The 25,820-nt window shown below is 29.4% G+C and overlaps 3 protein-coding genes across 17 annotated transcripts; all 3 read right to left on the bottom strand.

Annotated features, from left to right (window-relative positions):
* Positions 1 to 278: 278 nt before the first annotated feature.
* LOC105194866 (CD151 antigen) lies at positions 279 to 8,450 on the bottom strand. 7 transcript variants are annotated; one of them, XM_026136703.2, is made up of 9 exons: positions 8,344 to 8,415; positions 7,994 to 8,195; positions 6,384 to 6,501; positions 6,071 to 6,166; positions 5,784 to 5,978; positions 4,797 to 4,970; positions 4,576 to 4,659; positions 1,491 to 1,619; positions 279 to 514 (listed from the first exon to the last, which is right to left on the bottom strand). In XM_026136703.2, the coding sequence occupies exons 4-9, from the start codon at positions 6,128 to 6,130 to the stop codon at positions 395 to 397; spliced, it is 762 nt and encodes a 253-aa protein (XP_025992488.1). In that variant the 5' UTR covers positions 6,131 to 6,166; positions 6,384 to 6,501; positions 7,994 to 8,195; positions 8,344 to 8,415; the 3' UTR covers positions 279 to 394. The 7 variants fall into 7 exon arrangements, with proteins under 7 accessions (XP_025992488.1, XP_025992487.1, XP_039304273.1 ...); XM_026136702.2 differs by lacking the exon at positions 7,994 to 8,195 and having other exon boundaries at positions 8,344 to 8,446; XM_039448339.1 differs by lacking the exon at positions 6,384 to 6,501.
* Positions 8,451 to 11,179: 2,729 nt separating this feature from the next.
* Positions 11,180 to 17,621, bottom strand: LOC105194865 (tetraspanin-9). Of its 6 annotated transcripts, none has more exons than XR_005574573.1 (9): positions 16,653 to 17,613; positions 15,097 to 15,184; positions 14,808 to 15,011; positions 14,514 to 14,570; positions 13,413 to 13,583; positions 13,192 to 13,275; positions 12,583 to 12,723; positions 12,095 to 12,312; positions 11,181 to 11,979 (listed from the first exon to the last, which is right to left on the bottom strand). XR_005574573.1 is itself a non-coding variant. In XM_011159979.3 (8 exons), exons 2-8 carry the CDS (start codon positions 15,154 to 15,156, stop codon positions 11,902 to 11,904), a joined length of 795 nt encoding a protein of 264 aa, XP_011158281.1. In that variant the 5' UTR covers positions 15,157 to 15,184; positions 16,653 to 17,619; the 3' UTR covers positions 11,180 to 11,901. The 6 variants fall into 6 exon arrangements, 3 of the variants coding, with proteins under 3 accessions (XP_011158281.1, XP_011158280.1, XP_025992485.1); XR_005574574.1 differs by lacking the exon at positions 16,653 to 17,613 and adding an exon at positions 16,199 to 16,630; XM_011159979.3 differs by lacking the exon at positions 12,095 to 12,312 and having other exon boundaries at positions 11,180 to 11,979; positions 16,653 to 17,619.
* Positions 17,622 to 18,520: 899 nt separating this feature from the next.
* LOC105194863 (tetraspanin-9) lies at positions 18,521 to 25,524 on the bottom strand. Of its 4 annotated transcripts, none has more exons than XM_039448341.1 (7): positions 25,435 to 25,524; positions 24,414 to 24,499; positions 24,152 to 24,337; positions 21,231 to 21,401; positions 21,006 to 21,089; positions 19,605 to 19,727; positions 18,521 to 19,334 (listed from the first exon to the last, which is right to left on the bottom strand). In XM_039448341.1, exons 2-7 carry the CDS (start codon positions 24,471 to 24,473, stop codon positions 19,212 to 19,214), a joined length of 747 nt encoding a protein of 248 aa, XP_039304275.1. In that variant the 5' UTR covers positions 24,474 to 24,499; positions 25,435 to 25,524; the 3' UTR covers positions 18,521 to 19,211. The 4 variants fall into 4 exon arrangements, with proteins under 4 accessions (XP_039304275.1, XP_025992496.2, XP_039304277.1 ...); XM_026136711.2 differs by having other exon boundaries at positions 24,414 to 24,507; positions 25,435 to 25,500; XM_039448343.1 differs by having other exon boundaries at positions 24,414 to 24,516; positions 25,435 to 25,475.
* Between the last annotated feature and the right edge of the window lie 296 nt (positions 25,525 to 25,820).

The raw sequence follows: 25,820 nt of genomic DNA on the forward strand, positions 1-25,820 counted from the left end.
TATTTTAATTTAAAAAATCTAACAATGAGATATTCAATTTGATATCAATTGAGATTAAATAATTATTGAAAAGGTTATGCAGACACACAATATTAATTAGAGGATTGGAAAAGTTAGTTTGTAAAACTACTTTTACTAACCTCTGTAGATTTTGCTATTTAGGAATGACGCAATATGCACGTAAATTAAAATATTTTAAATATATAAATTACATTAAAATATAAAAAATGATAGTAATTATGATACATAATACTGTGTATGTAATAAATGAGCGAAACTTGCGAAAGCAACCGGATAGAAATCCATTTTATTTTAATTATCACGATGTGATAATTAATCAACCGCGTTTATAGCGACAATTAATTTTATTAATTGGTAAAACTGCTTGAATCTTCTAAAGATTTTGGAGACCCACACTTTCTGGATCCTGATTATTAGGACCAGCTTCATGTAATATATTTGGTTGGTTTTTAAGCTTTTTGTAGAGCATACAGGAGGATATTATTCCGAAGAACTGAAATAATTTAAAACCATTATAAATTAAAGAGATATTATTTATTAAATAGTAAAAGAAAGAAGTAAAAAAAAATTTGTTAAATATGATGTGCTTAAGAATGTTAGTTACAATACGATTCTAATAAAGGAGAAAGAAAATACTGTGCAAATTTTTAAATTAACTTGATCATAAAGAAAATACTTGGGCTCGGCCAACTTTACAGTTAAGGCTTTAAACGGAGGTACCTACTTTAAAACGTTAAAAAAAGGCAACTTTTTATGATTTTCAAAAATAAAAATAAAAAGGTATATCTATTTGAAACTTTTAGACTTCTATTAACATTTAAAGAAAATATTAAGAAAATTTTGTTTCAAGCTAATGATTTTGAGATGTAATTACTGATTGTCAGCTGTTACCGGAAATGTAATCCTTGTTACATTATAGCAAGCCCAATTTTTGCCTAAAACAAAAAATCAAATAAATTTCTAATTTTCATAAAATTTTGTTCTAAATAAATTTTAAAAAATTGTATAAAAAGTATAAAACAAAAAATTCTATTGAAAATCTTAACAATTTTCAAGAAAATCTTTTTTTTCAAAGTTTTACAGGAATTTTTTTTATATTCTTTACAATTTTTTAAAAATTTATTTAGGACAAAATTTTATAAAAATTAGATATTTGTTTGATTTTTTTGTTGTGGACAAAAATTGTACTTGCTAGAATGTGCACAAGGTGTGCAACAATGTGTATTAAATTTCCGGTATTGGTTGACTATCAATAATTACATATAAAAATCATTATATTGAAACAAAAATTTTGTTATATTTTTTAAAAATATTAAGGAAAGTAGCCTAATAGTTTTGAAAAAAATATATCTTTTTATTTTTATATTAAAAAATTTCAAAAATTGCCTTTTTTTTAACGTTGTAAAGTAGGTACCTCCCTTAATTTTAATTGAGGCTAGCGCCACAAAAAATGCAAACTGAACTCTTACCGTGAGGCATATGAATGGAATAGTGCTACCATTTACAATGTTTATAGAATATTGGCCTTCTAGTTTGTTTATGCAACCCTCCGTGTAAATATTCCGGTTACCGTTGCAATGCGACGTCCGATTGAACAACTATGACAAAGAATTACAAGAATTGATTCGTTAATTTGTCAAAAAGCCGATCAAAAGAGTAAAAGTGAAAAAGATGGTAAACCAGGGAGATAGGCGGTAGGACCAAATTGATTAAGTAATGGCGGCTAAATTAATGAGACTTAAACGGGTAAAATCAATGCGGGAAATAGCATTCTCACCCGCGAAGCAAACTGATTACTCAATTTACTTTTTTCTTATTAAGTAAGTAAAGATTATTTTTAATAAAGAATATTTTCTTGATAATCGACTTCAAATGTACTCATCATAACTTTTAGATTAACTCATTATCGTATACTAAAAAAAAAAGAATTTATACATTTTTGAAGAATATTATAAAATTATATTGAAGACTAATTAGAATAAATGAGCAAATTGAATTTTGATTTTAATTTAATATTCTTGATTGAAGTTTTAAATTATTTAATTAATGTAGAGGAAAAGTTGCCAGTACTAGCCAAGCCTTCTTAAAGCGGCACTCCGAATTTCTTGGAAACCATAACAAACATTGCACTGTATTATTAATATTGACAAAAACATGAGTTGATCAGATAATTAAAGAAATAAAAACTTGTTTATATATTCCTGACTTTTTTCTATAAAAAAATCTGTTAAAACAAAATCTTGAAAAATAAAAATAAAATTTGCACGATTTTCTCTTGCAAATTGCATGGTTGCAACACTACTGAGTATTATTGATAACATTACATTATTTTACAAGTTTGTAATTTTCTAAAATTGTTTTGTTTATATTTTCGTTTTTTATATTTTTCTCGTAATGCGATGCACTCATAACGGCGATTGAACAGTAACCAATCGAAAGGCACAATTGTTTCTCAAAGAGCATTGTCTTATGTGATTTGTGGTTATAAACACGTGGGGATAGCAACGAGAATATAAACAGACGGGCGAGCACTTTAAAACGGACTCACTTTATCCTCGCCAATTCTACAAAACGCTCCGCGTGTATTTCTGCTGTGCAAAGCCAATACAAATAACACGGTACAACTTTGTATTTCTAACGAGCGGTTTAAGCTGGAGGCTGTCACAATTAAATCCTGGTAGGGTTAAGGAACAGTATTCATTAATTGTGAATCCCACGCGTCGATTACCTGTCCCGCGGTCCATTTTGCACGAAGGCGAACGACCTGACGGCCGGAACATCTCATTTAGCAATATAGAACGTTGGAATGAGAACGCGTCGGGTGTAAGCCAAGTTCTCACTATTAAACATGCGGCTTGAAACATAAGGTCGTTATGCGATGTAAAATAGATCACTTTTCTGTGAGAATGGACAATAGTTAAGAATTCTTTAAGTGCAATGTTGACTTATGTTTCATGAACTTTTTCACATTTTCTTTAGTAACTTACGGTAGGCAAAATAGCGTCGGATATACTATTAAGGTATCAAAAAATTTCAGAGTAGAAGAATTTAATTCTAGCTTAATAATTTTATGAAGTTTGTTGTTTCATATAAAAATATATTTTATTACTTTGTTTATTAATTTATTTCATAGTTAATTTATTTTGTAGTTAGTCTTTCATTACTAGTCCGGTCTTCTATTACTGCTTATGGTGCCCATTTTCTCGGACAATCTTATGTCGTGAAAACATTAATTATTATGAAATACAAAATAGTATTACGGAAACTGCTATACCATCTAATAAAAAACACTTTCTATTTTTGTTTATGAACAATTAATTTCAATTTTTGTTTAAGAAATATTATTTAAAAACAAAATGGTGTGCCCGTATTGGTAACTTTCCTATATCAAAATTACTTTGGTTATTACTCCATGACGTTATGGCCGCTTTAATAAGGATACTGTGGTATAAACTGTTATTTTTACAAATTTTAAATAATACTTAAAAAATGCACGATACAAATGCATTAAAGACATTTTTATACAACCAAAGAACGTTCTCTCTCGATAAATAATTTCATTAAAGGTGCAAATGTATTAAATTATTATTTGTACTTAAACTTAATATAACTTTATAAGAGGGAATATTAGTTAATTTTAAATTTTTTAACCGTTTAGAAAAACGTGGCTTATTGATTTGTACACATAATAACAACATTATTCCGTAATATTGAGGAGTATTTTTTGAAAATTGAACTCAATGCTTATTGATGACAGGCTGAAGACTTTTTAAGTATTATCATTGCTGATGTAGACTCCAAAGACAGTTGAAACGAAAGAAATTGTAATTTAATATGTGTAAAGCTTAACCTATCTAATTTAGCTTTTACTGACTATGCCAGTAGTCCTCTTTGTAACTTTTATTTATTTTCAAATTACTGAGATTCAGAACAAATTTTAAATAAATTTGGTGTTTATCATAAACTTGTGTTAGATGTTTGTATATGTAATGGTTTATGAAATAGTTAAAATAAGTAATTCAAGTACTTTTCTGTATATACACAGAAGTTTAGGTTATTATAAGTAAAATTGTTTACTTGTTTCAAGTAAACGAAGAGTGCATTTTATGCTTATTATCAAGAAAATATCGTGTTAGATAATATTGTTATAATTATATTGTTATAAAGATGTAATAACTTGTTCAAAAGGAGAAAAGTAAAAATTAAGTAATCGTTTTTCTAGCACAAAAATGATATATTTTTTTGTATGGCTTACGTGAAGAATCGTTTAGATCGCGAGTAAGTATTTGAGCTGCAATTGCAAGTCTTTAATGTAGTTTTAAAAAAATCGTCTCTGGTCCTATCGAGAAAAATTTCATTTTGTGCAAAATTAATATCAGAACGTTATCATTCAATTAATTGACTTCGATAGAAGTGAAGCAACGAAGAGATGCTTATAAACACGACACGTTTTATATTAAAAGATGTATATTTAATAAATTACCGTCATTAAGCACGGTCAATTAATTAACTAATTTCTGTATATACTCATATGAGAACGTAACTAATTTTTACCTGGCTATACATACAACAGCTGGCTGGTACTTTAAGACCATGCGTTTCCCAGTCCTTCCAGCTATTAACGCCGCAACATTGTAACTAAAATCCAGAATTAAATTAGCTTTGGGACGCCCCAAACAATAATTGGATTCGAGAAAGTTAAAACGAGTTTTGGATCATAACTCGTTCAATCTCCTTATAAATTAATTTTTATTTGCGTAACAGAAATTATTTACCTCCGGCTGCCATTTGTCCCAAAAGGTGCGAGTAGATTCTCTATCATTGTAGTATCGTTTGAGCAAATTTGTCATTGTTTTTTCGAGTGACTTATTATTTTCGTTATAGTGAATACAGTGCAGGACGGTACCGATTATCGTAATCACAAATAATAAAAATACGATTATGGCGTACTGAAAAAAAATGGTTTTTTTTATTAGTTACATCGCAAGAAAGTTTATATTCTTTGTCTAAATAAGTTTTCTGTAACTTCGAAAATATATAAGATTCATGAGGGTCGACGCTTACATACGATATTTAAATCAGCGCCCTATACTCGTATGTATGTATATGTATTCATGAATATCTATTCATGTACGTATTAGAAAAAAGTGTTTTAAAGCACAATAAATGACTAAGTTAATTTATAATCTCAGAATAAATTTATTTATGTAAATTATCACGAACTTTATGTAAATTAAAAGTAGAATTAATATAAATATTGACAGATAAAAAATGTATCTTCTAATAGCTTTTTTCTTTAGGTGACAAATACTATTTTAGCAGATACAAAAACTATTGATAAATTTTTCTCCTACCACCTAAAAGTCTGTTCATTAGTAAAAAAAATTTTTAAGTGCTTTTAATTTATAGAAAAAGCTGAGAAATTTTTTGAGAAGTTAAAAAATTATTTAAAAAATTCTGAAAAATTCTAAACTTTATACAAAAAAGATTTGAAAAATTACAAAAAAGTTTCTTCTAAGAAAAAATGTAGACTTTTTCAGTATTTTTGAAAAAACGTTCCAGTTCTTATAAAAGTTATGAAAAAATTATGTTATAGAGACTAACGTACGTGTATTCACTTTCAAAAATTTTAAGATGTTTATGGTTTATCTCGGTGTTTTGATCAACGTTTTGTGAACATTGCATTTATTTCATCATATCGAGAAGCAACGTGATACTGACAACGAGTTGCTCCTGAGAATAATTTTTACTAGGATACTCACCGTCAGAAGCATACACTTGACTTTTTGCAAGGCAGCAATGATTCCGAAGATTGCGATAGACAGCAAGATCATTCCGACGATCAGTAAATTAATAACAAAAACATTTAATTTCGAATCGGGGAACTTCTGTTTTACCCACTCTGGCATTTTAACCAGACCCCACACGCTTATAATGATTATGGCAGTTGCGATAATCTAGAGACATTATAAATAAATTGTAAATTTATTTGGATATATTATTACGCAAGTATATTATATCTTTGGCAAAGTGCGGGACTAGAACTTACGAAGATGATAAGGTTTACGGCGAACAGAAAGTATTTCATGAAACGTCCGTAGCTATCCATTTTCGTACTATATTCTATTCTTTTTTAACTGTAAAACTTTGTTAACGATAAAGGTGAAAAAATGTTAACAATAAAGGTGAATAAATTAAACAATAAAATGTAAAAATGTTAAAAATAAAGAAACTCGCAAATATTTCTCACTTCTTAACGATTAAAGACATTGTAATTGCTATTTTGTATTGATAAAATGAGAATTTGAAACGTGCTTTTATGGTTTACAACAAGTTTACAACCGCGCTCTAATGTCACTTACATCTACGTTTACGGAATTATACAATGGTCTTCAAAGACATTAATGTGAAATTTGGTAATTCGCAATTACTCGCACAGTCAGCAACTTTCTTCATTTTTTAGTCATCGTTGAGTTCGTTCTAAATATAAATTAAATTAACACATTAGTTAATATATTATAAAGATTCTTTTGTTCTCGTGGCTGGCCACTTTATAGGTTAATATAAGATATTATCATATACAATATAAAATATTATTTGACGAATGTGGGCGAAGATTAAGGGGTTACATGTACCTAGAGGAACCAAAAATAATCCTACATTGATGAATTTTTTCTTCGAATCTATTACAGGTCGGGATTTGTACTATTGTTTTATATATATTTTTGTTAATAAAACGTAATTTTTTAATTAAAAAGTTAAAAAGATGTTGTTTTCTTTTGAAACCGCGCGTGTTTTCTAAATCGATACCTAAAATATTTCGAAAACAAATGGATAAATAGAATTCGGACTTTTTTTCTATTTATTCAGTATGAAAATACGCAGTTTTTGTCGTAGGAGATTTTTTTAAATTTCTTAGTTTTCTTTAACAGCCAAAAAACCGTTTTAATTTTAGGCGATAATTTGGATTCCTAATTTATATAAACGCCATTTTGTAATAAACGCGAATTTTAAAAATTCGCTACGACAAAAGTTAGATTTAACTATATATTTTAAGAATATACTGCAGTTTTGTGTTTCAGATGAACTATATAGATTCTACAATGGATACCGGAAACAGCTACAGCAACTAACATATCTGATGCCAATGGCGATATCTCTTTCATTTTTTAATATTTTTAATTAAAAAATTACATATTTCATAAACAAAACCATATATATAAAACATTAGTACAAACCTCTAATATGTTCAGAGAAAAAGTTTTATGAATATAAAGCTATTTTTAATGTCTCTAGGCACATGTATCCTCTTCTCATTTCCTTGGACTAGTTTCACAATCTCCGGTTGACCTAATCGGCTAATTTTTCAATCGCAATTGACCAATCATTTGTCGTTAAACAGAATTGACGAGAAATAACCAATTACGGTTGACACTTAAATCAGGTCAGTTAAATCAAGCGGAGGTTGTAAAACCGGCCTTTAATAAATTATACATGTAATATTTAATTGCACTTCCATGTTGGTGTATCTAGGAATTTTTCGGAAATAGGATGTGATTTTATCAATTTTTTTTTAACGTATAAACGGCAATTTTTTGTGTTATTAACTTGATTTTTTGAATATCTTGGGGAATACTTTAGTTTTGTACATCACAACTTTTATTTTTTTTTGAAGAAAATACAGTTAGGGAACAAAGTTATTAAATATGAAACATATAATTCTGTAATATTGTTATTGTTACTATTATTATTATTACACACAAAATGTTCATGATTATTTTCCTAGGAGAAAAAATTCAGAAAAAAGAAAATTGAACGGATTTCTGTATAAATTGCTAAATGTGATTAAAAATATTGTATTAAAATTAAATAAAAATAAAAGGAGAAATAAAGCAATAACGGCAATTCAATAAAATATAAAAAAAAAGAATTATGTGACGATTTTATATTAAAAAGGTTTAATATATTTTACCTTCAGTAATGTCTCCGTAAATTGACTTAAGGTCATGCTATTTATATAACTTTCTGCCACAGTGTTGCGTAAATAATTTTTAACATTTTGAGGGAATTTGAATCTTCACGATCAACATCGATTTCGATCAAATGACCAATGTGAGATATTACTTTTTATCCCGACTTTGAGTTGGAAGTATCAACGTTACAAGTACAATATACTAAATAAAATATAATATATAATATTATAATATTGTATATTTGTTCACTGATTGCCTTCCAAGTATGTGAGCAGAATGCTAATAACGCGTATTGCTAATAACGTTCACTTTACTAATGAGACCAAAATAATATCATCGAAATATTTACTTTTATGATGTCCAGATATGTCATACACAGCGTACGCCACACGAAACACGAAATGAAGAGCTAGGCAACTAACGTGTTACTAACGCAGCGGCACTAACAAGGGGAGCCAGCGAGATGCGATTTCAATAAAATTTTATCGGTGTAATATTCACTCACACCTTTACTGTAGTAAAGCAGGTCATTGCGGGGATTGGGCATTCTAAATTAATTAAAATATTTTAAACGTATACATTATATAAAAAATATAAAGTATAATGATAATCATAATGCGTAATGTTATGTTTGTTATAAATTATTGAAACTTGCGGAAACAAGAATAGAAAACCGTACATTTTTTTATTGTTACAATGTGATCAATCGCGTTTATGGCGACAAGTAATTTTATTAATTGGTAAAGTTAGATTATATTTTGTTTATGTTTGATCTTTTTTGTAGATTGCACAGGAGAATATCATTCCAAAAATTGCAATAATTTGAAATCATTAAGAATTAAGACGATATTATTTATTAAAAAATGAGAGAGGGATAGAAGGAAAGGAAGAAATATTTGCTTAAATAAGAATGCTAGTCACAATACGATTTTAATAGAAAAAAAGAAAATACTGCAGATTTTTTAATTAATTCGATCATAATGGAAATACTTGGGCTCTAACAATTTTATAATCAAAACTTTAATTTTAATTAAAGATAGTGCCACAAAAAAAAATACAAACTAGATTCTTACTAAAAGACATGTGAATCCAGTTTTACTCATTTTTGTAATACCTGCAAAATGCTGCCTCTGGTTTATGCAACTCTCCTTCGTGTAAGCTTCAGAAATATTTTTGGTGTGCCAGTCGGCGTTGCAGTGAAATAGTTACGGGCAGATCGGACAACCATGAGAAAGAGTTATAAGAATCGATTTTTCAATTTGTTAGAAGGCTGATTGAAAGAATAAAAGTGTAAAAGGTGCAGGGCAGATAGGACTGTCTGAATTAAATGATTGTGGCCAAATTAATGAGACTTGAGCGGGATAGATCAATGCAAAAAGTATCAATTCTGTTGCGAAGCACTAAACTGATTACTCAATTTATTTATTTTTTTTTTTTAGTAAGTAAAGTTTATCTTTAACAAAGAACATTTTTTTTATAATTGTTTTATTGTTATTATTATTACATATACAGAAAAAAAATTAGTATCAAGTCAACAATCTTTGTTTTATATATAAGCAAGAATATAAAGTATTCTTGGAAGAACTTATAATCTTAAACAGACATAATTTGTTTACATGAAGAGAAAAATTTTCTTCATGTAAGTAAATTATGTCTGTTTAAGATTATAAATTTTTCGAAGTAAATTTTATATTCTTGCTTATATATGAAACAAAGATTGTTAATTTGATATTAATTTTTTTTCTGTGTACATAATATTTATGTTTATTTTTCTAGAAGAAAAGTAATATCTGTTAAATCAGGTTGCTGAAGATCTGATGAAGCTTGCTGACGTTATGTCAGTAGATTGGTAGCAAAAATCGAGTAAAAGCTGCAAACTATGATTAATTTCTGCTGATTATTCTCTGCTTAGGCATTTTAGTATTTTTGCTAGAAAAAAAAATGTTTTATTTAACGTTGTTTGAGTGAACGTTTTAATTCATGAGAAACGTTTCTAGAAAATATGAAATATTTCGGACAAACGTTTATACAACGTTTTTAAATGCATATGCCTGGCTTAATATTGCAAATTCATTTCCGACAGTTCTAATTTATTTTTTTTTATCGGGACATAAGGATTAAATAAAAAAAACTAGTTTAGTTTCAATTTTATATTAAACTTAGTAAATAACAATTTTTACTTTAATGAAAGTATCTAAGTCGATTTAATTAATTTTATTTTTAAAAAAGTTCTTTTTATAGAAATCTTGTGATAAACCAAGTAAGAATAAAATCTTTAGTTTAATTGCTCACCAAGATAAAATGTGTTATTTATTTTTTTTGTTATTTAATTTTTTATATAAAATATTTGTAAATAAACAAAAAGAAATTGTTTTAATTTTAAAACAATTGGCCTTAATATGCTAATGTATATAAGACTTTAATCAAAAACAAATTTTTTTATTTAATATTAGTAAATAAATATTAAAAATTACTTTTAAAAAAAATTTTATAACGAGAGATTGATATCAATTAATAATTAGTAATTATTAAAAGGGTTGTACAGACGCACAGTATTATATGTACACATATTTACATTTATTATAACACAAAATATAAAATATATATATGATACATAAATATACTGATCCCATATAGTAAAATGCTAACAGTTTGTTAACGAATTGGCATTAAATTTGATCAGATTTTCACTGCAAATCTATAGTTATCTGTTAGATTAGTTTGCCGAAAATCTGTTAACAAAGGTTCCTTATGTCAGCAGATGATGACAAAAATCGAATAAGAGCTGCAAATTCTGATTAATTCTGCTAATAATCTGCTGGTATTTTGTGTTCAGTCATATGGTAACGGTTGTTTTGACATCAACGTTATTACAGACCTCACCCAGAAAAAAGATTCTTCGAATCAAAGAAAATTTGTTTGTATAAAACAAATTTGTGCATTGCTATACGGTCAAACAAAAGTTTCTTTGATGTAAAGAAATTTCTTGGTTATTTCTTTTTATTAGAATCAAAGAAATAATTTGGCTGAGCAACAAAAATCCCTTTTTAAATGAAAGAAATATTTTTAAATAAAAAACAAGGAAATTATTTTTTATAATTCCATCAGTATTTCTTTGAATTAAAAAGTTATTTATTTCAATTAAATAAATAATTTGAACAAATAATTTATTTACTTTAGTGAAAGCTAATAACGTCATTTCTTGAAATCAAATAAATTTTTATTTTTCTCAAAAGTTTTACTTCAACTTGAAAAAATATGTTTAAAGAAAAAATTTCTTAATTTTAATCATAATTTTTCTTTCGGTGCTCGTGTGTAATTTGTTGTCTTCGTTATCGCCTAGCAATAATACAGTGCATGATAACCGGAATTAGGTTATCGTGTCACAAAAATTGAATGTAAAACATTTTCACAATGCAAGGCAAACCCAAAAACCCGAAAATCTAACGAATCATCACGTCCTAAATGAATTGAAAACGCTAACTTAGAAGAAAAACAATTGCGCCAAGCAGCGTCTTAGCGCAATCATTACATATAAAAAGCGTCGCTCGACACTCAAGTGATGGAGAGCACATTAAGAAGTTATACTAGCTGTCAATGCACGAAGCATTGGAATACCTCGCATAGTAGTACTGTCATCTTACGACGAAGCATCGCGACACCAAACATAGCAATACACAGTACGCATACGAACATCGCTGTAGCCTACATCAAGAGCTGTAACAACGGAGAAACCGAAGCAATTGTACACAAATATACATATTCTTCAATTCAATCGGACTCTTCATCCGTCTCTTGAGTCCCTCTCGGGTCCTCACTATCCAGGCGTCTTCGAGCTTGGGCTCGACTCGTGCACTAGCCGTACGCCAGCCGAGGGTCAGACTCGCATCTTTTTGTATGATGTAGGCTAGCCGCACAACACCTTTCTGCTACCAAAAATCAGTAGCATGCTCTGCTCAAAATCTGTCTCTGCAGGCTTTGGTATCTGGAAATGATGTAATACGCAATTAAATTAAAATATCTTCAACATATAAATTACATAAAAATGTAAAGTATTATGGTGCATAATATTGTGTGTGTTATAAATTAGCGAAACTTGCATAAACAACCGAATAGAAATTTGTTTCTTTTTTTTATAATCATGATGCGATTAACCGCGTTTATGGCGATAAGTAATTTCACTGATTGGTAAAGCTGCTCGAATCTTCTAAAGATTTTGGAGATCCACTACTTTCTCGACCCTTTTTATTAGGAAGACTATATTTTGTTGTCGTTTGATCGTTCCGTAAAGCGCAAAAGAGAATTTCATTCCCAAGAACTGCAATAATTTGAAATCATTATAGGAATTAAAGGAATATTATTTATTAAATAGTAGGTGATAAAAGAAAGGAAAAGAAATATTTGCTTAAACACAGTATACTCAAGAATGCTAGTCACAATATGATTTTAGTACACGAAAAAAGATATTGTGCAATTTTTTTAAATAATTCGATCATAAAGCATATTATTTGGGCTTGGCCAAGTTTAAAGTTGAGGCTTTTATTTTAACTGAGGATAGTGCTACAAAAAATGCAAATTGGACTCTTACCATGAGATTTATGAATATAATTCTAGAAATATTTGCAACGTTTTCATAATGCTGCATGAGACGCGGTGCTTTGGTTATGCAACCTTCTTCATAAGCTTTGAAAACATTTTCGGTGTACCTGTTGATGATGCAGTCCACTAGCTACGGGCAGATTGGACGACTATTAGAAAGGGATACAAGACTTGATGCTTCAGTTTGTCAGAAAACCGATAAGTGCGAAGAAATATTATTCAAAAACCAAATGGAGGGTGCCAGTACTGGCGACTTTTTTTATATTATTTTAATGACTAACCCATAACATTAGATATTACCATTGTAGATGAAGACTCCAAAGACAGTTGAAACGTGCAAAAGAAATTGTATTTGAATAAACGTAAAACAAATCAATCAAAAAAAATTTTATTTTGTGTAAAACTAATATCAGAGTATTATCTTTTAATTAATTCACTTTGATAAAATTGAATGTTGTTAAGCAACGAAGAGACGCTTATAAACATGATGCGTTTTATATTAAGAAATGTGCAATGTGCATAGCAAATTACCGTTATTAAGCACATTGAATTGATAAACCATTTCATGCAACTGCATTAAAACATAATTGATTTTTACCTGGTCCAATTTACAACAGCTGTCTGGTACTTCAAGACCATGTGTTTTCCAATCCTCCCAGTTATTAACGCCGCAACACTGGTACTAAAATCGAGAATTAAGTTAGCTTTAGGACATTTCAAACAATAATTGGATTCTAAAAGGATAAAACAAATTTTGAGTTGTGTCTCTTTCGATTTTTTTATAAATTAACTTTTATTTACGTAAAGGGAATTATTTACCGTCGATTGCGTGACGTCCCAGAAGTTGCGAATAATATTATCATCATAGTAAAATTGCAGCTTATTATTTTTCATCTTTTGCTTGAATTCTATCTTTTCCTTGTTGTAATTGTATTGTAAGGCGTTGACAATTATCGCAATCATAACCGATAGAGACATGATTATACCGTACTAAAAAGAAATGAATTTTATCGACCATGTCGTTAGAAATCGATATTCTTTATCTTAAATCTTTTAAGCGATTAAACTAACTTCGAAAATCTATCTAAGATCATTACATTTAATCAATTCTAAATAGTTCCTCTTCCACAGTGATTAAACTCATCATTTAGTTGCCAAATAACGTGAACGTTGAAAATTGAGATGTTTACTTAAAATATTTTTCCGATTCGAAAATAAATCTTTGGTACCCTGGTAAAATTTTTTTTCAAAATTTTTATACACAAATTGGAAAATTTTTCTGAAATGTTTAGAAAGTATACTTTTTTAATATACTTTTTTTTAGCACTTTTTGTATGTGAATTTTGAAATATTTTAAAATTTATAATATTAAAGAATAGTTCGAATGTGATAGTTCGGATGAGATAATACGAGTAGTGAGAATTCTTATTTATACCGTTTTCACCATTCTCACTTGTATCGTTGACGATGAAACATCGACTAATACTGTATTTATTATACCGCTGTATTTATTATACTTATTATACATTTTTATATTTGTTTTGATCTCCGACTCAATTATGTTGACTTTTTAAATCTGTTTTACTCAATTGACTATTTTATTGTGATTTTACGATTTGACTTCAACGCTTTGTTAAAGGGCGTGATGTGGCAATGCTGTTTACAGTAAATCTATCTCAAGTCCATCTGGCTCAACCTTGTTGGACATTATCTTGAGAAGTCTTGAAAATTTTTAAATTTTTATAATGTTTTTCTTCGTCCAATGATCACTAAGTTAATTTCTTTAATTACTAACCATTGTTAAGAATGAAAGAAAGTCGAAACGCACATGATGCTTACTTATGTATAAGAATGATTATTTACGCTATTGTTGCATTAAGCATTTACTAAATAGTCTAAATACATTTACTAAATACGTACTGTATTATTGACGCACCAACTACCGGGTTTGATTCGCATATCCTTTGTTTCCATTGACTATGTTTTTAAAAAATAAGACTTTCTAAAAAATATTTCTAAAAAGTGTTCCATTTCATAAAAGTTCTGAGAAAATTATGTTTTAGAGATGGGTATTATTTCAAGAAATTCATAGGTTGTCTTGGTGCCTTGATCCATCGTCAAAGTTTCATAAACATTACAGTTTATTTTATCAGGGTAAAAATTATTTTGATATTGAGTTGCTTGTTCAAGAAAAATTTTTATTAGAGTACTTACTGTCAAGATCATACATTCGACTTCCCGCAAGGCAGCAACGATTCCGAAGATGGCGATAGATATTATGAGGATTCCTAGTGAAGCGATAAATACGACATCTAAATTTGTGTATCCTGTTTGTTTTATCCATAATGGCGTGCTTGTTCTATCCATAGCACCATTCAGATAGAACACACTTCCAATAATTACGAGAGTTCCGAAAATCTAGAGCATACATAAATAGTAAATGTAATTATATATACATTATTACGCAAGTATATCTTCAGAAACGTGCGAGACTAGAACTTACGAGGATAACAAGGTTTACAATAAACAGAAGACATTTCATGAAACATTTGCAACTAACCATCTTCGTATCTTATCCTGTCCTCTTTTATCTGCAAAATTTTGTTAACAAAATGATATAAATAAAATATACTAATAAAATAAACAATAAAATGGAATAATGTTAAAAAAATGAAGGTACAGTAGCTTGCAAATATTTATCACTTCTCTTTAATAATGATTAACGACGTTGTAGAGGATATCTTATATGACGAAGTAAAAACTTAAAACGCGTTTTTATAAATAGCTTACAATCAGGGCTGAATTAGCTCCAAAGTCTAATTTAGGCTATTATCTAGGGGTGGCAAATTTGAAAGGGCGGCATTTTATAAAACTACTTTTTTTAACTTGTAGTGGCTGACGCAATCAATTAAAATTTTTTAAATAAAATAAAATTTATATTAACTTTGGGTCGAACTTGACAACATGTTACTATATTATTAAAATATTTTAATAAAACGAATTAAACATTGAAATTACATAGTTTTATATATACGCGGTTTACATGTTTTAATATTTTACCATTTATAATTATATAATTAATTCTTGCAATCTTTTACATAAAATAATGTAAGAAGAAAGTAGAATCTGCAGAATATAAAATTTGATTAATTTACGTTACACTTGATAGTTGAATAAAGATGGCAAAGATTTAACAAAGATGTCTAGAGACAACATGAGTCTTAATCCAATCTTGCTTACAATCGGTTCATAAATGCTTTTTGCAAATACTACAATTACATTACGCGATTATATAATCTTTAAAGATATGAACGGGAAACTTGACTGTAAATTCGTAATTACTCGCAGAGTCAACGATTTCCTTCGTTTATTAGTTATTGTTGAGTTCGTTCTTTTTGAATGTAAATTGAATTAACATATTAGTTAATAAAGTTTCCGTTGTTCTCGTGTCTTTTTACTATATAGGTTGATAAATAATGAATTAGATGACATTTAATTGCACTTCCATTTCGGCGTATCCGAATTTTTTGGGTAGGAGATTTGCGCACTCAAAAAAAAGACGTACTCTTGTAGCATAATTTTTATTACAGAGAAATTATAAAAACCTGCGAGTGATAACGCGAAAATGAAATTTGAATAAAAAATCGATTCACAATCCGTAGACAAAGAACGATCTTCAAGTGTCACGCCTTTCATCAATCAATAACAGCTGGCAGCAATATAACAGGTGGACGCGAAATAATGGATCCGCGACACCAGGGTCGTAACAATATATTTTTTAAATACATTTTAATGTAAAAGCTTGGCCAGAATAAGGGGAATAATACTACTAATTTATAAGTAGTAATGAAATTAATCTATAAATATTATTACTTTATTATGTTTGTACAGGAGTACCCAGTGAGAAATGATAACAATACATAACGAAATCAACGTTCATTTGTTCACCATTTGTTCACTAATTGTCTTCTAAGTATGTGAGCAAAAGTAATTGGTAATAATGTTCAATATTTAGTAATGAGATCAAAATAATAACATCAAAAAATATTTTTTACTCACAGGATGTGCAAATACGCCACACACAGCGTACATCACACTAAAAGTGTTGTTGGACAGTCCGGATTATTGCACACATGCGCGTTCAGTGAGGCTTCAGTAAAGTACCCAATAGTATAATAAGTTAAGGTCCTAATAGTAAAAGAGAGATTCGCTTACAAAGAATTCTTTAACATTACGTTTCTTTACTGCTCGTTTTTCATTTAAATCCATAATAAAATAAATAATATATACTTACCTTAACCTAGTCTACTCTATTTTACGACGAATCCACCGAAACTTTATTCGCGCCCGTTTTTGCTATATAGCTACACTACTGTTTTCCTTGCTCTCCCGTCGCACATGCGCAAAATAACTCGACCTGTCTATCAACACTGCAAATCCCTGTTAATTTAAGGTCCTTATTCAACGCGAGAGAATAGAGATAGCGATAGAGAATAAATACAGATATTGATTTCACAGCTCTTGATTGGTTCGCTGATATTTTCCGCAGTTTTTGATTGGTTGAACATTTCTATCGTTATTCGTATTGCTATTTTTTTGCTTTGTGCAAGGATCTTTACCTTTCAATCTCGGTTTTCCCTAATTTTTTTGGAATAAAATAATGCCTTAATAGTAACGGTTAAAATTTATAGCCACAGTTGCTTTAATATTTAGAAACAACTGAATAACTCTGTTTTTGTTTATTTCAAGCTCATATTCTTGACGCGAAAAAATCTCTTGCCTATATCGATTACATATTGTTCTCTATTATCATGATGAATCGCACTTGACGATTTATTTTGTGACTGTGCGCAAGCATATTTGCGAGTCGCGTGATCCATCGTCGCATGCATCGCCAATTCTTCTTACATATTGATATTAGAAAATTGAAATTCATGTTTAGCGCTAATTTCCCAGAATGTACCACATGTTGGTTTATATAAGTTTTTAAACATGTACAAAGTTTAATAACTATAAAGAACTAATAAGATAAGTTATAGTAGAAACGTTTCTAAAATTATAATTTATAAAATATAATTTTTACGATTCTATACAGTTAAAGAAGATTTTTATAATGTTTCTAAGATATATTTTTGCCAGAAAAGAAAGGTTTTCTTTAACGTTTTTCGAGTGGACATTTTAATTCATAAGAAATATTTCTAGAACGTGTAAAGCGTTTCGAACATACGTTTATAAAATGTTTACAAAATGTTTGTATGACTGGTTTAATATTGCAAAATGCATTTCTGACAGTCCTGATATATTTCTTTATGGTAATCTTGAAATAAACTTTCTAAGTGAGAATACAATTTTTATTTCAATTTGTCATCAAAATAAAACACATTTTTCACAGTTACAGTACTTGTAAATAACATAATAACAAATGTAATAAGTTTAATATGCTAATGAATGTATTAGGACTGTAATAAAAACAAGTTTTATAATATCTACCAGGGTTGGGCAAGCTAATAAATTTTTTTAACTAAATTAAGTTAATGATAGCATATAAAATTAATTTAGTTACGTTAAAAGTTATATGAATAAAAAATTAACTCAGTTAAAGTTACTTTAAGATTAAATTAATCAAATAAATCAAATAATTAATCATAATTAATTAAATCAAATAAATTTTTTGTTTTATTTATAATTAAATTTATATGAAATAAAGAAGAAATATTATTTCTTTATATACATATAGACATGTATTTTTTACAATTTTTACATTTTATAATTAAATTATTAAAAATATGGTTTTACGTATTAAAATATAACCTTACATATGATATATCGATAAAATATAATCCTATAAAAATTTATTATTATTAAAGTAATTATTAAATTTTAATAAGAGCGTTATTTCAAAATGACAATTGTTTAACTTTCTTTGTAAGTCATCAAGTAGCAAACCACCTGCACTAAACATTCGTTTTACATGTGCTGAGGATGGTACCTATGTATTATACTGTCATTCATACAGATAAAAAGAATTGACGTAGAGAATAGTTAATAAGTTAAAGTTTAAAAATAACTAGTTACAGTTAAAAATTAACGCATTTAAAATTAACTAAATTAAGTTAAAAGTTAATAGCTTTTTAACTTTTTGCTTAACTTTTGACTTTTCAACTAGTTACTATCGAAGCATGATATCTACATATATTACAAATATAAATAAACATTAAATATTATATTTTAATTAAAAAAATCTAGTAATAAGACATTCAATTTGATATCGTTTAAGAGTAAATAATTATGCAAATGATTGTGTAGACACACACAATATTAATTGGAGCATTGGGAAAGTTAGTTTGTAAACTATTTTTACTAATTTCTACAAGTTTTGCTATTTAGGAATGACGCAATATGCATGTAAATTAAAATATCTTAAATATTTAAATTACATTAAAATGTACAACATGATGGTAATCATGATACATAATACTGTGTATGTAATAAATAAGCGAAATTTGCGGAAACAACGGGATAGAAATCCGTTTTATTTTAATTACCACGATGTGATAATTAATCAACCGCGTTTATGACGACAATTAATTTTATTAATTGGTAAAGTTGCTTGGTCTTCTAAATATTTCGAAGACCCATACATTCTGGATCCTGATTATTAAGACCAGCGTCATATAATGTACTTTGTTCTTGGTATTTAATCTTTTTGTAGAGAATAGAGGACGATATTAATCCAAAAAACTGCAATAATTTAAAACCATTATAAAGTAAAGAGATATTATTTATTCAATAATAACAGATAGAAGAATGAAAAAGAAGTATTTGATTAAACAAGATGTGCTCATGAATATTACTCAAAATATTATTTTAATAGAGAAAAAAGAAATACTGTGCAAATTTTTAAATCAATTTGATCATAAAGAAAATACTTTGGCTCAACCAATTTTATAGTCACGGTTTTAATTTTAACTGAAAGTAGTTCTACAAAAAAAATGCAAACTGGACTCTTACCAAGAGACTTGTAAATGCAGCATTAATACCATTTACAATAATTATAAGATGCTGTATTTGGCTTCGTAAATCGTTTATGCAACCTTCCACGTAAACTTGCCAGTCAAGGACGCAGTCCGATTGCTACGGATAGATTAGACGATTATGAGAAAGGTCTACAAAACTCGATTTTTTAATCTGTCAGAAAGCTGATCGATAGAATAAAAGCGTGAAAGATGCAGTAGGTGTATTCTGTAACTCTTAACGACAGCTAGGGATATCGTTACGTGTCGTTGCGCAGCTTTTCTACCATGTATAATATCTGCGCAACGACACTGTAACGATACCGAATTTGTTGTTACAAAGTTCGAGAATAGGCCTACAGGACGGTTAGGACTGTCTGAATTAAGTCATTGTAGCCGTATTAATGAAACTCCAGCGGGACAGATTAATGTGGAAAATGTCAATTCTACTGTGAAGTAAACTAATTATTTAATTTACATTTTTTCTTTTAGTAAGTAAAATCTTTGACAAAGAATATTGAATTGATAATTGACTTTAAATATATTTATCACAAATAGGTAAACTTATTTTCATCAAAAAATTCTAAAATGGTAGGATTCAATTATAATTTTCTAAATATCATTATTGCCGATGTGGACTCTAAAAACATTTAAAATGTATAAAGGAATGTCTTTTTAATAGGTGCGATATCTTACTTTATCTAATTTGCACTTTAGTAGACAGTTATCTTACTATTCTCCTTTAGATTTCAGTTATTTTTAAAATACTGAGATTCAGAATATATTTTAAATAAATTAGGTTTATGATAAACTTGTGTTTGATTTTCGGATATGTAAATGTCAGATAAGAAATATTTGAGATAAGTAATTTAAGAACTTTTCTATATGTACACAGAAGATTATTTTAAGTAAATTATTAGTTTCAAGTAAATGATGAGTGCATATTAAGCTTATTATCAAGAAAATATTGTGTTAACTAATATTGTAGTAGTTATATTGTTGTAAAGATGTAATAACTTATTGGAAAAAGAAAAGTAAAAATCAGTTAATTATTTTCTTTTACTACAAAAATGATACATTTCTTTTGTATGACTCGCGTAAACAATCGCTTAGATTGCGAATAACTGTTTGTGATGCAATTGCAAGTCTCTAATATGTTCTCTAAAAAATCGTCATAGTACCTATCAATCAAAATTTTATTTTGTACAAAACTAAAATCAGAACATCATCTTTCAATTAATTGACTTCAATGAAAATGAACGTTATTATGCAACGAAGAGACGTTTATGAACATGTCGGGTTTTATATTCTGAGATGCGCTTATCGAATTACCGTTATTAAACGCGGTTCACTGATAATCTATTTTATACAATCGTATGAAAATGTAACTGACTTTTACCTGGTCAGATTTACAACAGCTGTCTGGTACTGTAAGACCATTTACTTTCCAGTCCTTCCAGCTGTTAAGGCCACAACACTCGTACTAAAATCAAGAATTAAATTAACTGTGAGACGGTCTAAACCATAATTTAATTCGAGAAGTTTAAAACAAATTTTGGATCATGTCTCGTTTGATCTTTTTATAAATAAGTTAATTTTTATTTACGTAATGGGAATTATTTACCGTCGACTGTGTCATGTCCCAGAAGTTGCGAACAAATATATTATCATTGTAAAGTTGCATCGAACTTTTCAATCTCTTCTCTAATAACTTTATCATTTCTTTCTGGGAATTGTATTGCTCAACTTGACCGATTACATTCATCACAAACAATATAAATATGATTATGGCGTACTGAAAAAAACGAATTTTATTAATCAGTGTATCAGTCACGTCGCAAGAAAGTTAATTTTCTTCATTTTAATAAGTTTTAAGCAACTTGAATATCTTCAAGAATGTATAAGATTAAAGGACGGCGCTATTCGACGCCCCCATATGTTGGTCATACAAAAAGATGGCTAAAAACTAGAGTTTAAGAATATTGCAATATTATAAGAAAGAGTTATGGATCTTCTTCTATAATTTTCAATCATAGAATTGAAAAGAATCACAATTTTCATTCAAAACACGTAAAAATCTCGGACAATAAGCCATCATATTTTAAAAGATCTATGTTTGAGATGGTCATAAAAAAAAAAAAAAAAAATAAGGCTTAATAATCAAAGTAATACCGATTCAGCTTTTTGATCGTTATATCTTTACTTCTATTGTCTTGCTCTTAACATTTCCTGTTAGAATAAGTGTTTTCTTTTTCTCTCCTAATTTCTCCCACTTTTTCCTCGTCATTTTCTTATTTGAACTTCACATTATTAACTTGTAGTTTAAATAACACAAGTTTTCTCTAAGATGATTTCAGCTAATTATGGCTATGAATTTATATAATTAACTTTTAAATATATATATTTACTTTCTCACTCTTTCACATCTTTTTTACTTTTTAACATCACATTGCTAATTTATTTTATACTTTTCTCTTAGAAAAGATTTGACTAATTTAATAATTATTAAGACATTCCGGCAAAGTTTTGTTGTTGGATGATTGTGTTACGTCTTGCGGAGTAACAATTCTTTTCTTTCGAAAACGGATACACCGTTGCCCAGCACTAGATACGCATAAGCTCCGTTAGCAGACGTTAAAATCAGAAAATCGATAGGCACGAACACGCAGCCCTTTCAGCTTCCAAAAACTCAGCGTTCACGCTACAATAAATCGCTCGAAGAATTGTGATTCTCTGCAGTTCGCTAATGGGTCGTTCACGCTCTTTACTGAAAAGCCTGTCGTAAAGAAATTATGAGACTCCTTAAGTGGACGGCGTTCTTTAACGCCTGACACGTGTCTTGTTGGCGAAGCGTTAGAGACAAAGAGTGTCATTAAACCGAAACTTGTGGAAGAGTGCATAAGAGTTTCAATAAATAAAATCGGTTACGCCCCCAAGAATCATAGGCCAAAACTAATATAAATAGGAGACCTTTCTAAGCGGAGGATGCTTCTTTCCATTTTATTAACTTTAATCTGTTGCACAGTTCGTGACGTGTTATATATTTGAGTGTGACGCTCGGAGTCGCGGTCTATCCGTAACTATAGTAAGTCATTGATGACACGCGGACTTGTAGTTGCCTCGTAAAGTTCTTTCAATAAGACGCGCCCTCGAAGAAAAACCTCTCGATCAATGAGTGTCCTCGCGAGTGTGAAGCACCCAGAGGGCCAGAGACTGACCATCCGCCATCCGCTGTCACCATTCTCAGCCGAATCCACTCTGCGTGTCACTTTGCCATCATCGCCAGCCAAATCCGCGCCGCCGAGCGTCACATTGTCATCACCGTCTCATTGCCGCCCTCTCAGTAAGTTCCCAACAACCGGTTTTCCTTTTCGTTTATTTTTATCTTTATTTTCTTTGCTTATTTTCTTTTCCCTCTGTCTCTCGCTGTATAAGAAGTATACATTCTAAATTCGTTACTCTTTCCCTCTCAATCCACTTCCAATTCAACTTTCTTCCCCACTTATTCTTACTTTTTCTGAATTGAATCGAACTCTGCTTCGATTCGATTCAAAAGAGTCTTTATTAATTATCTTTACTTTTCTTACAGATTCTCTGAGTAAAATCAGGACCAACGATTGCACGATTCTTGAAAGGAGTTAAGCGTGTCGTAACACGCTGACCCAATTTTCAGAGTCATAAAAGTGCGTTCGTCCTCGTGTCGTATGTCCGTTTAGTACGGCCATGATTAAAGTTTTTATTGCGTTCTTGGTTCCAAATGGCCTTGCCCTTTAGCTATCTTTTCTTTATGGCTGGACATAACAATTTTACATGAAATCTGTACTTTGAGTGCGTATATTGGAAACATAATCTCGGCGTACATGCTTAAAGATAGTTTCCTGAGGCCTCGAGTTTTCATAAGAATTTTCTAAGACTTTTCCGATTGTGAAGAAAAACATTTTATTTTTTTAAATACTAGATAAAACAGGCGCGCGTTACGCGCGCGCTATAAAACTTTTAATGTTATATAATTTTACATAAATTAGTAATTTAATATTATACTATTAACCCTTCAATACACAAAGTCAAAATACACAACATCTGCGATGATAGCTAGTCGCTGTTTTCGACGTTGAAACATTTAGAATTCGAAGTTTATCGTTATTACAAGTATATTAAAGATTGTTTATATATAGTATAGTACGACGATTTAGCTTTGTTCCTTTAGCCATTGACAATTGTTGATTTGATTTTAGAAACTGTCACAAATTTTTATATACGAACCTTAGAGTATTTTAAAATTTACATATATTATATGAAAAGACGTAAGAAAAGATTTTTCAGTATTTCCAAAAAGTGATTCAGATCATGTAAAAGTTCTGAAAAAATGATGTTTTAGAGACTGCCACGCGTATTCTCTTTAAGATTTCTAAGATGTTTACGAGTTGTCTCGGTGTCTTGATTTATCGTCAACGTTTTGTGAACATTAGAATTTATTTTATCAGGGCGAGATGTAATCTAATATTGAGTTGCTTTTCTGAAAATAATTTTCACTAGGGTACTTACTGTCAGGAGCATACACTTGACTTTCCGCAAGACGGCAACGATTCCGAAAATGGCGATAGACATCCAAATGATTCCGACAATCAGTAATGCAATAAATATAGCATTAAAGAAACCTTTTGTTTCTGCTATATATGATGGTTTGCTAATCAGACACACGCTTGTAATGGTTGTGATAGTTCCGAAAATCTAGAGGCATCATAAATAAATTGTAAATTTACTTGGATTAAGCTATATCTTCAGAAAAGTGCGAGATTAAACTTACGAGGATGACAACGTTTACAGTAAGCAGAATACATTTCATGACACGTTCCCACCTATCCATTTTCGTACCGTATCCTGTTTTTTTATCTGCAAAACTTTATTAACTAAACAATATAAATAATAAAAAAAATAAAATGCAATAATATAAAAGAGATGAAAATATTTATCACTTTTTCTTAACGATTAACGACATTGTAGTGGATATTTTCTTACATGACAAAATGAAAATTTTGCAATCGTTTTCTATCGAAAATCAGAGTGTACACTTTCTTCTTTACTATTTACTTGTTCATGTTTGATATAATAATGTTATGATAAAATTATTGAGTTAAGTGTGCTTAACTTTAAAAATTATCTTAAAATTAATTCACGGTACTCGCACACTAAAAAAAAGATACGTTACTTTTGTAGTGACTTTTAATACGCAGAAATTACAAAAGCCCGCGTGTGACAGCGCGAAAACGAAACTCGAGTCAAAAATCAATCCACAATCCGTCGGTAAGGAATAAATTTTCAAGGGTCGCGCCTCTCGTCAATCGATAACAGCTGGCTGGGATAACAGGTGGACCTGAAATAGCGGATCCCGCGACACCAGGGTCGTAGCAACATATTTCATACATATACTTTAATGTGAAAGCTTGGCTAGAACAAAGGGAATAATGCTACCAATTTATAAGTAGTAATGAAATTAATCTAAAAATATTTTTACTTTATTATATTTGTACAGTTCCTAGTGAGAAATGGTAACAATACATAACGAAATAGACGTCCATTTCGATCAAATCAGTATTGAATTGATGTTGATGACCAATGTGCGATGTTACATTTTACCTCGACTTGGATGTGGAAGTAACAACTTGTTGGGGCGAATACAATATACGAAATAAAATACAATATATAATACTAGTGTATATTTGTTCACTAATTGTCGTCTGTGTAGATGAGCAAAAGTAATTGGTAATAATGTTCAATATTTACTAATGAGAGCAAAATAATGACATCGAAAAATATTTTTTACTTACAGGATGTACCAATACGTCACACACAGCTTGCGTCACACGAAAAGTGTTGTTGGACGGTCCAGATTATTTCGCACATGCGCGATGAGACTTCAGTGAAGTACTCAAGTAGTAGTAAAAGGGAGATTCTCAAGAGCCCATACACATTTTTTTACAAAAAGATTCTTTAATCCTATGTTTTTTTATTGCTTCTTTTTCATTTATAAATCCATAGTAAAATAATATATATTTACCTCAACTTAGTCTAGTCTATCCTATGACGAGTCCGCCAAGACATTATACGCGACAATTTTGCTACACAGCTACATTACTGTTTTCTTTGCTCTACCGTCGCGCGAAAAAATCCATCTTGTCTATAGATACTGCACTTGAATAAAGTACGCAACTTC

Source organism: Solenopsis invicta, chromosome 4 (assembly GCF_016802725.1).
Source record: "Solenopsis invicta isolate M01_SB chromosome 4, UNIL_Sinv_3.0, whole genome shotgun sequence".
Classification (NCBI taxonomy): domain Eukaryota; kingdom Metazoa; phylum Arthropoda; class Insecta; order Hymenoptera; family Formicidae; genus Solenopsis; species Solenopsis invicta.

Excerpts from the sequence above, each read along its gene's own strand:
- LOC105194866 (XM_011159981.3), bottom strand. The coding sequence starts at position 6,130 with ATGGATAGCTACGGACGTTTCATGAAATACTTTCTGTTCGCCGTAAAC. Across the intron at positions 5,979-6,070 it reads CCGTAAACCTTATCATCTTC|ATTATCGCAACTGCCATAAT; the intron begins GTAAGTTCTAGT and ends TAATGTCTCTAG. Across the intron at positions 4,971-5,783 it reads TCAAGTGTATGCTTCTGACG|TACGCCATAATCGTATTTTT; the intron begins GTGAGTATCCTA and ends ATTTTTTTTCAG.
- LOC105194865 (XM_011159978.3), bottom strand. The coding sequence starts at position 15,156 with ATGGTTAGTTGCAAATGTTTCATGAAATGTCTTCTGTTTATTGTAAAC. Across the intron at positions 15,012-15,096 it reads TTGTAAACCTTGTTATCCTC|ATTTTCGGAACTCTCGTAAT; the intron begins GTAAGTTCTAGT and ends TGTATGCTCTAG. Across the intron at positions 13,276-13,412 it reads GGGACGTCACGCAATCGACG|TACCAGTGTTGCGGCGTTAA; the intron begins GTAAATAATTCC and ends TCTCGATTTTAG.
- LOC105194863 (XM_039448341.1), bottom strand. The coding sequence starts at position 24,473 with ATGGATAGGTGGGAACGTGTCATGAAATGTATTCTGCTTACTGTAAAC. Across the intron at positions 21,402-24,151 it reads TCAAGTGTATGCTCCTGACA|TACGCCATAATCATATTTAT; the intron begins GTAAGTACCCTA and ends CGTTTTTTTCAG. Across the intron at positions 19,728-21,005 it reads GCTGTTGTAAATCTGACCAG|CAATCGGACTGCGTCCTTGA; the intron begins GTAAAAGTCAGT and ends ATCTATCCGTAG.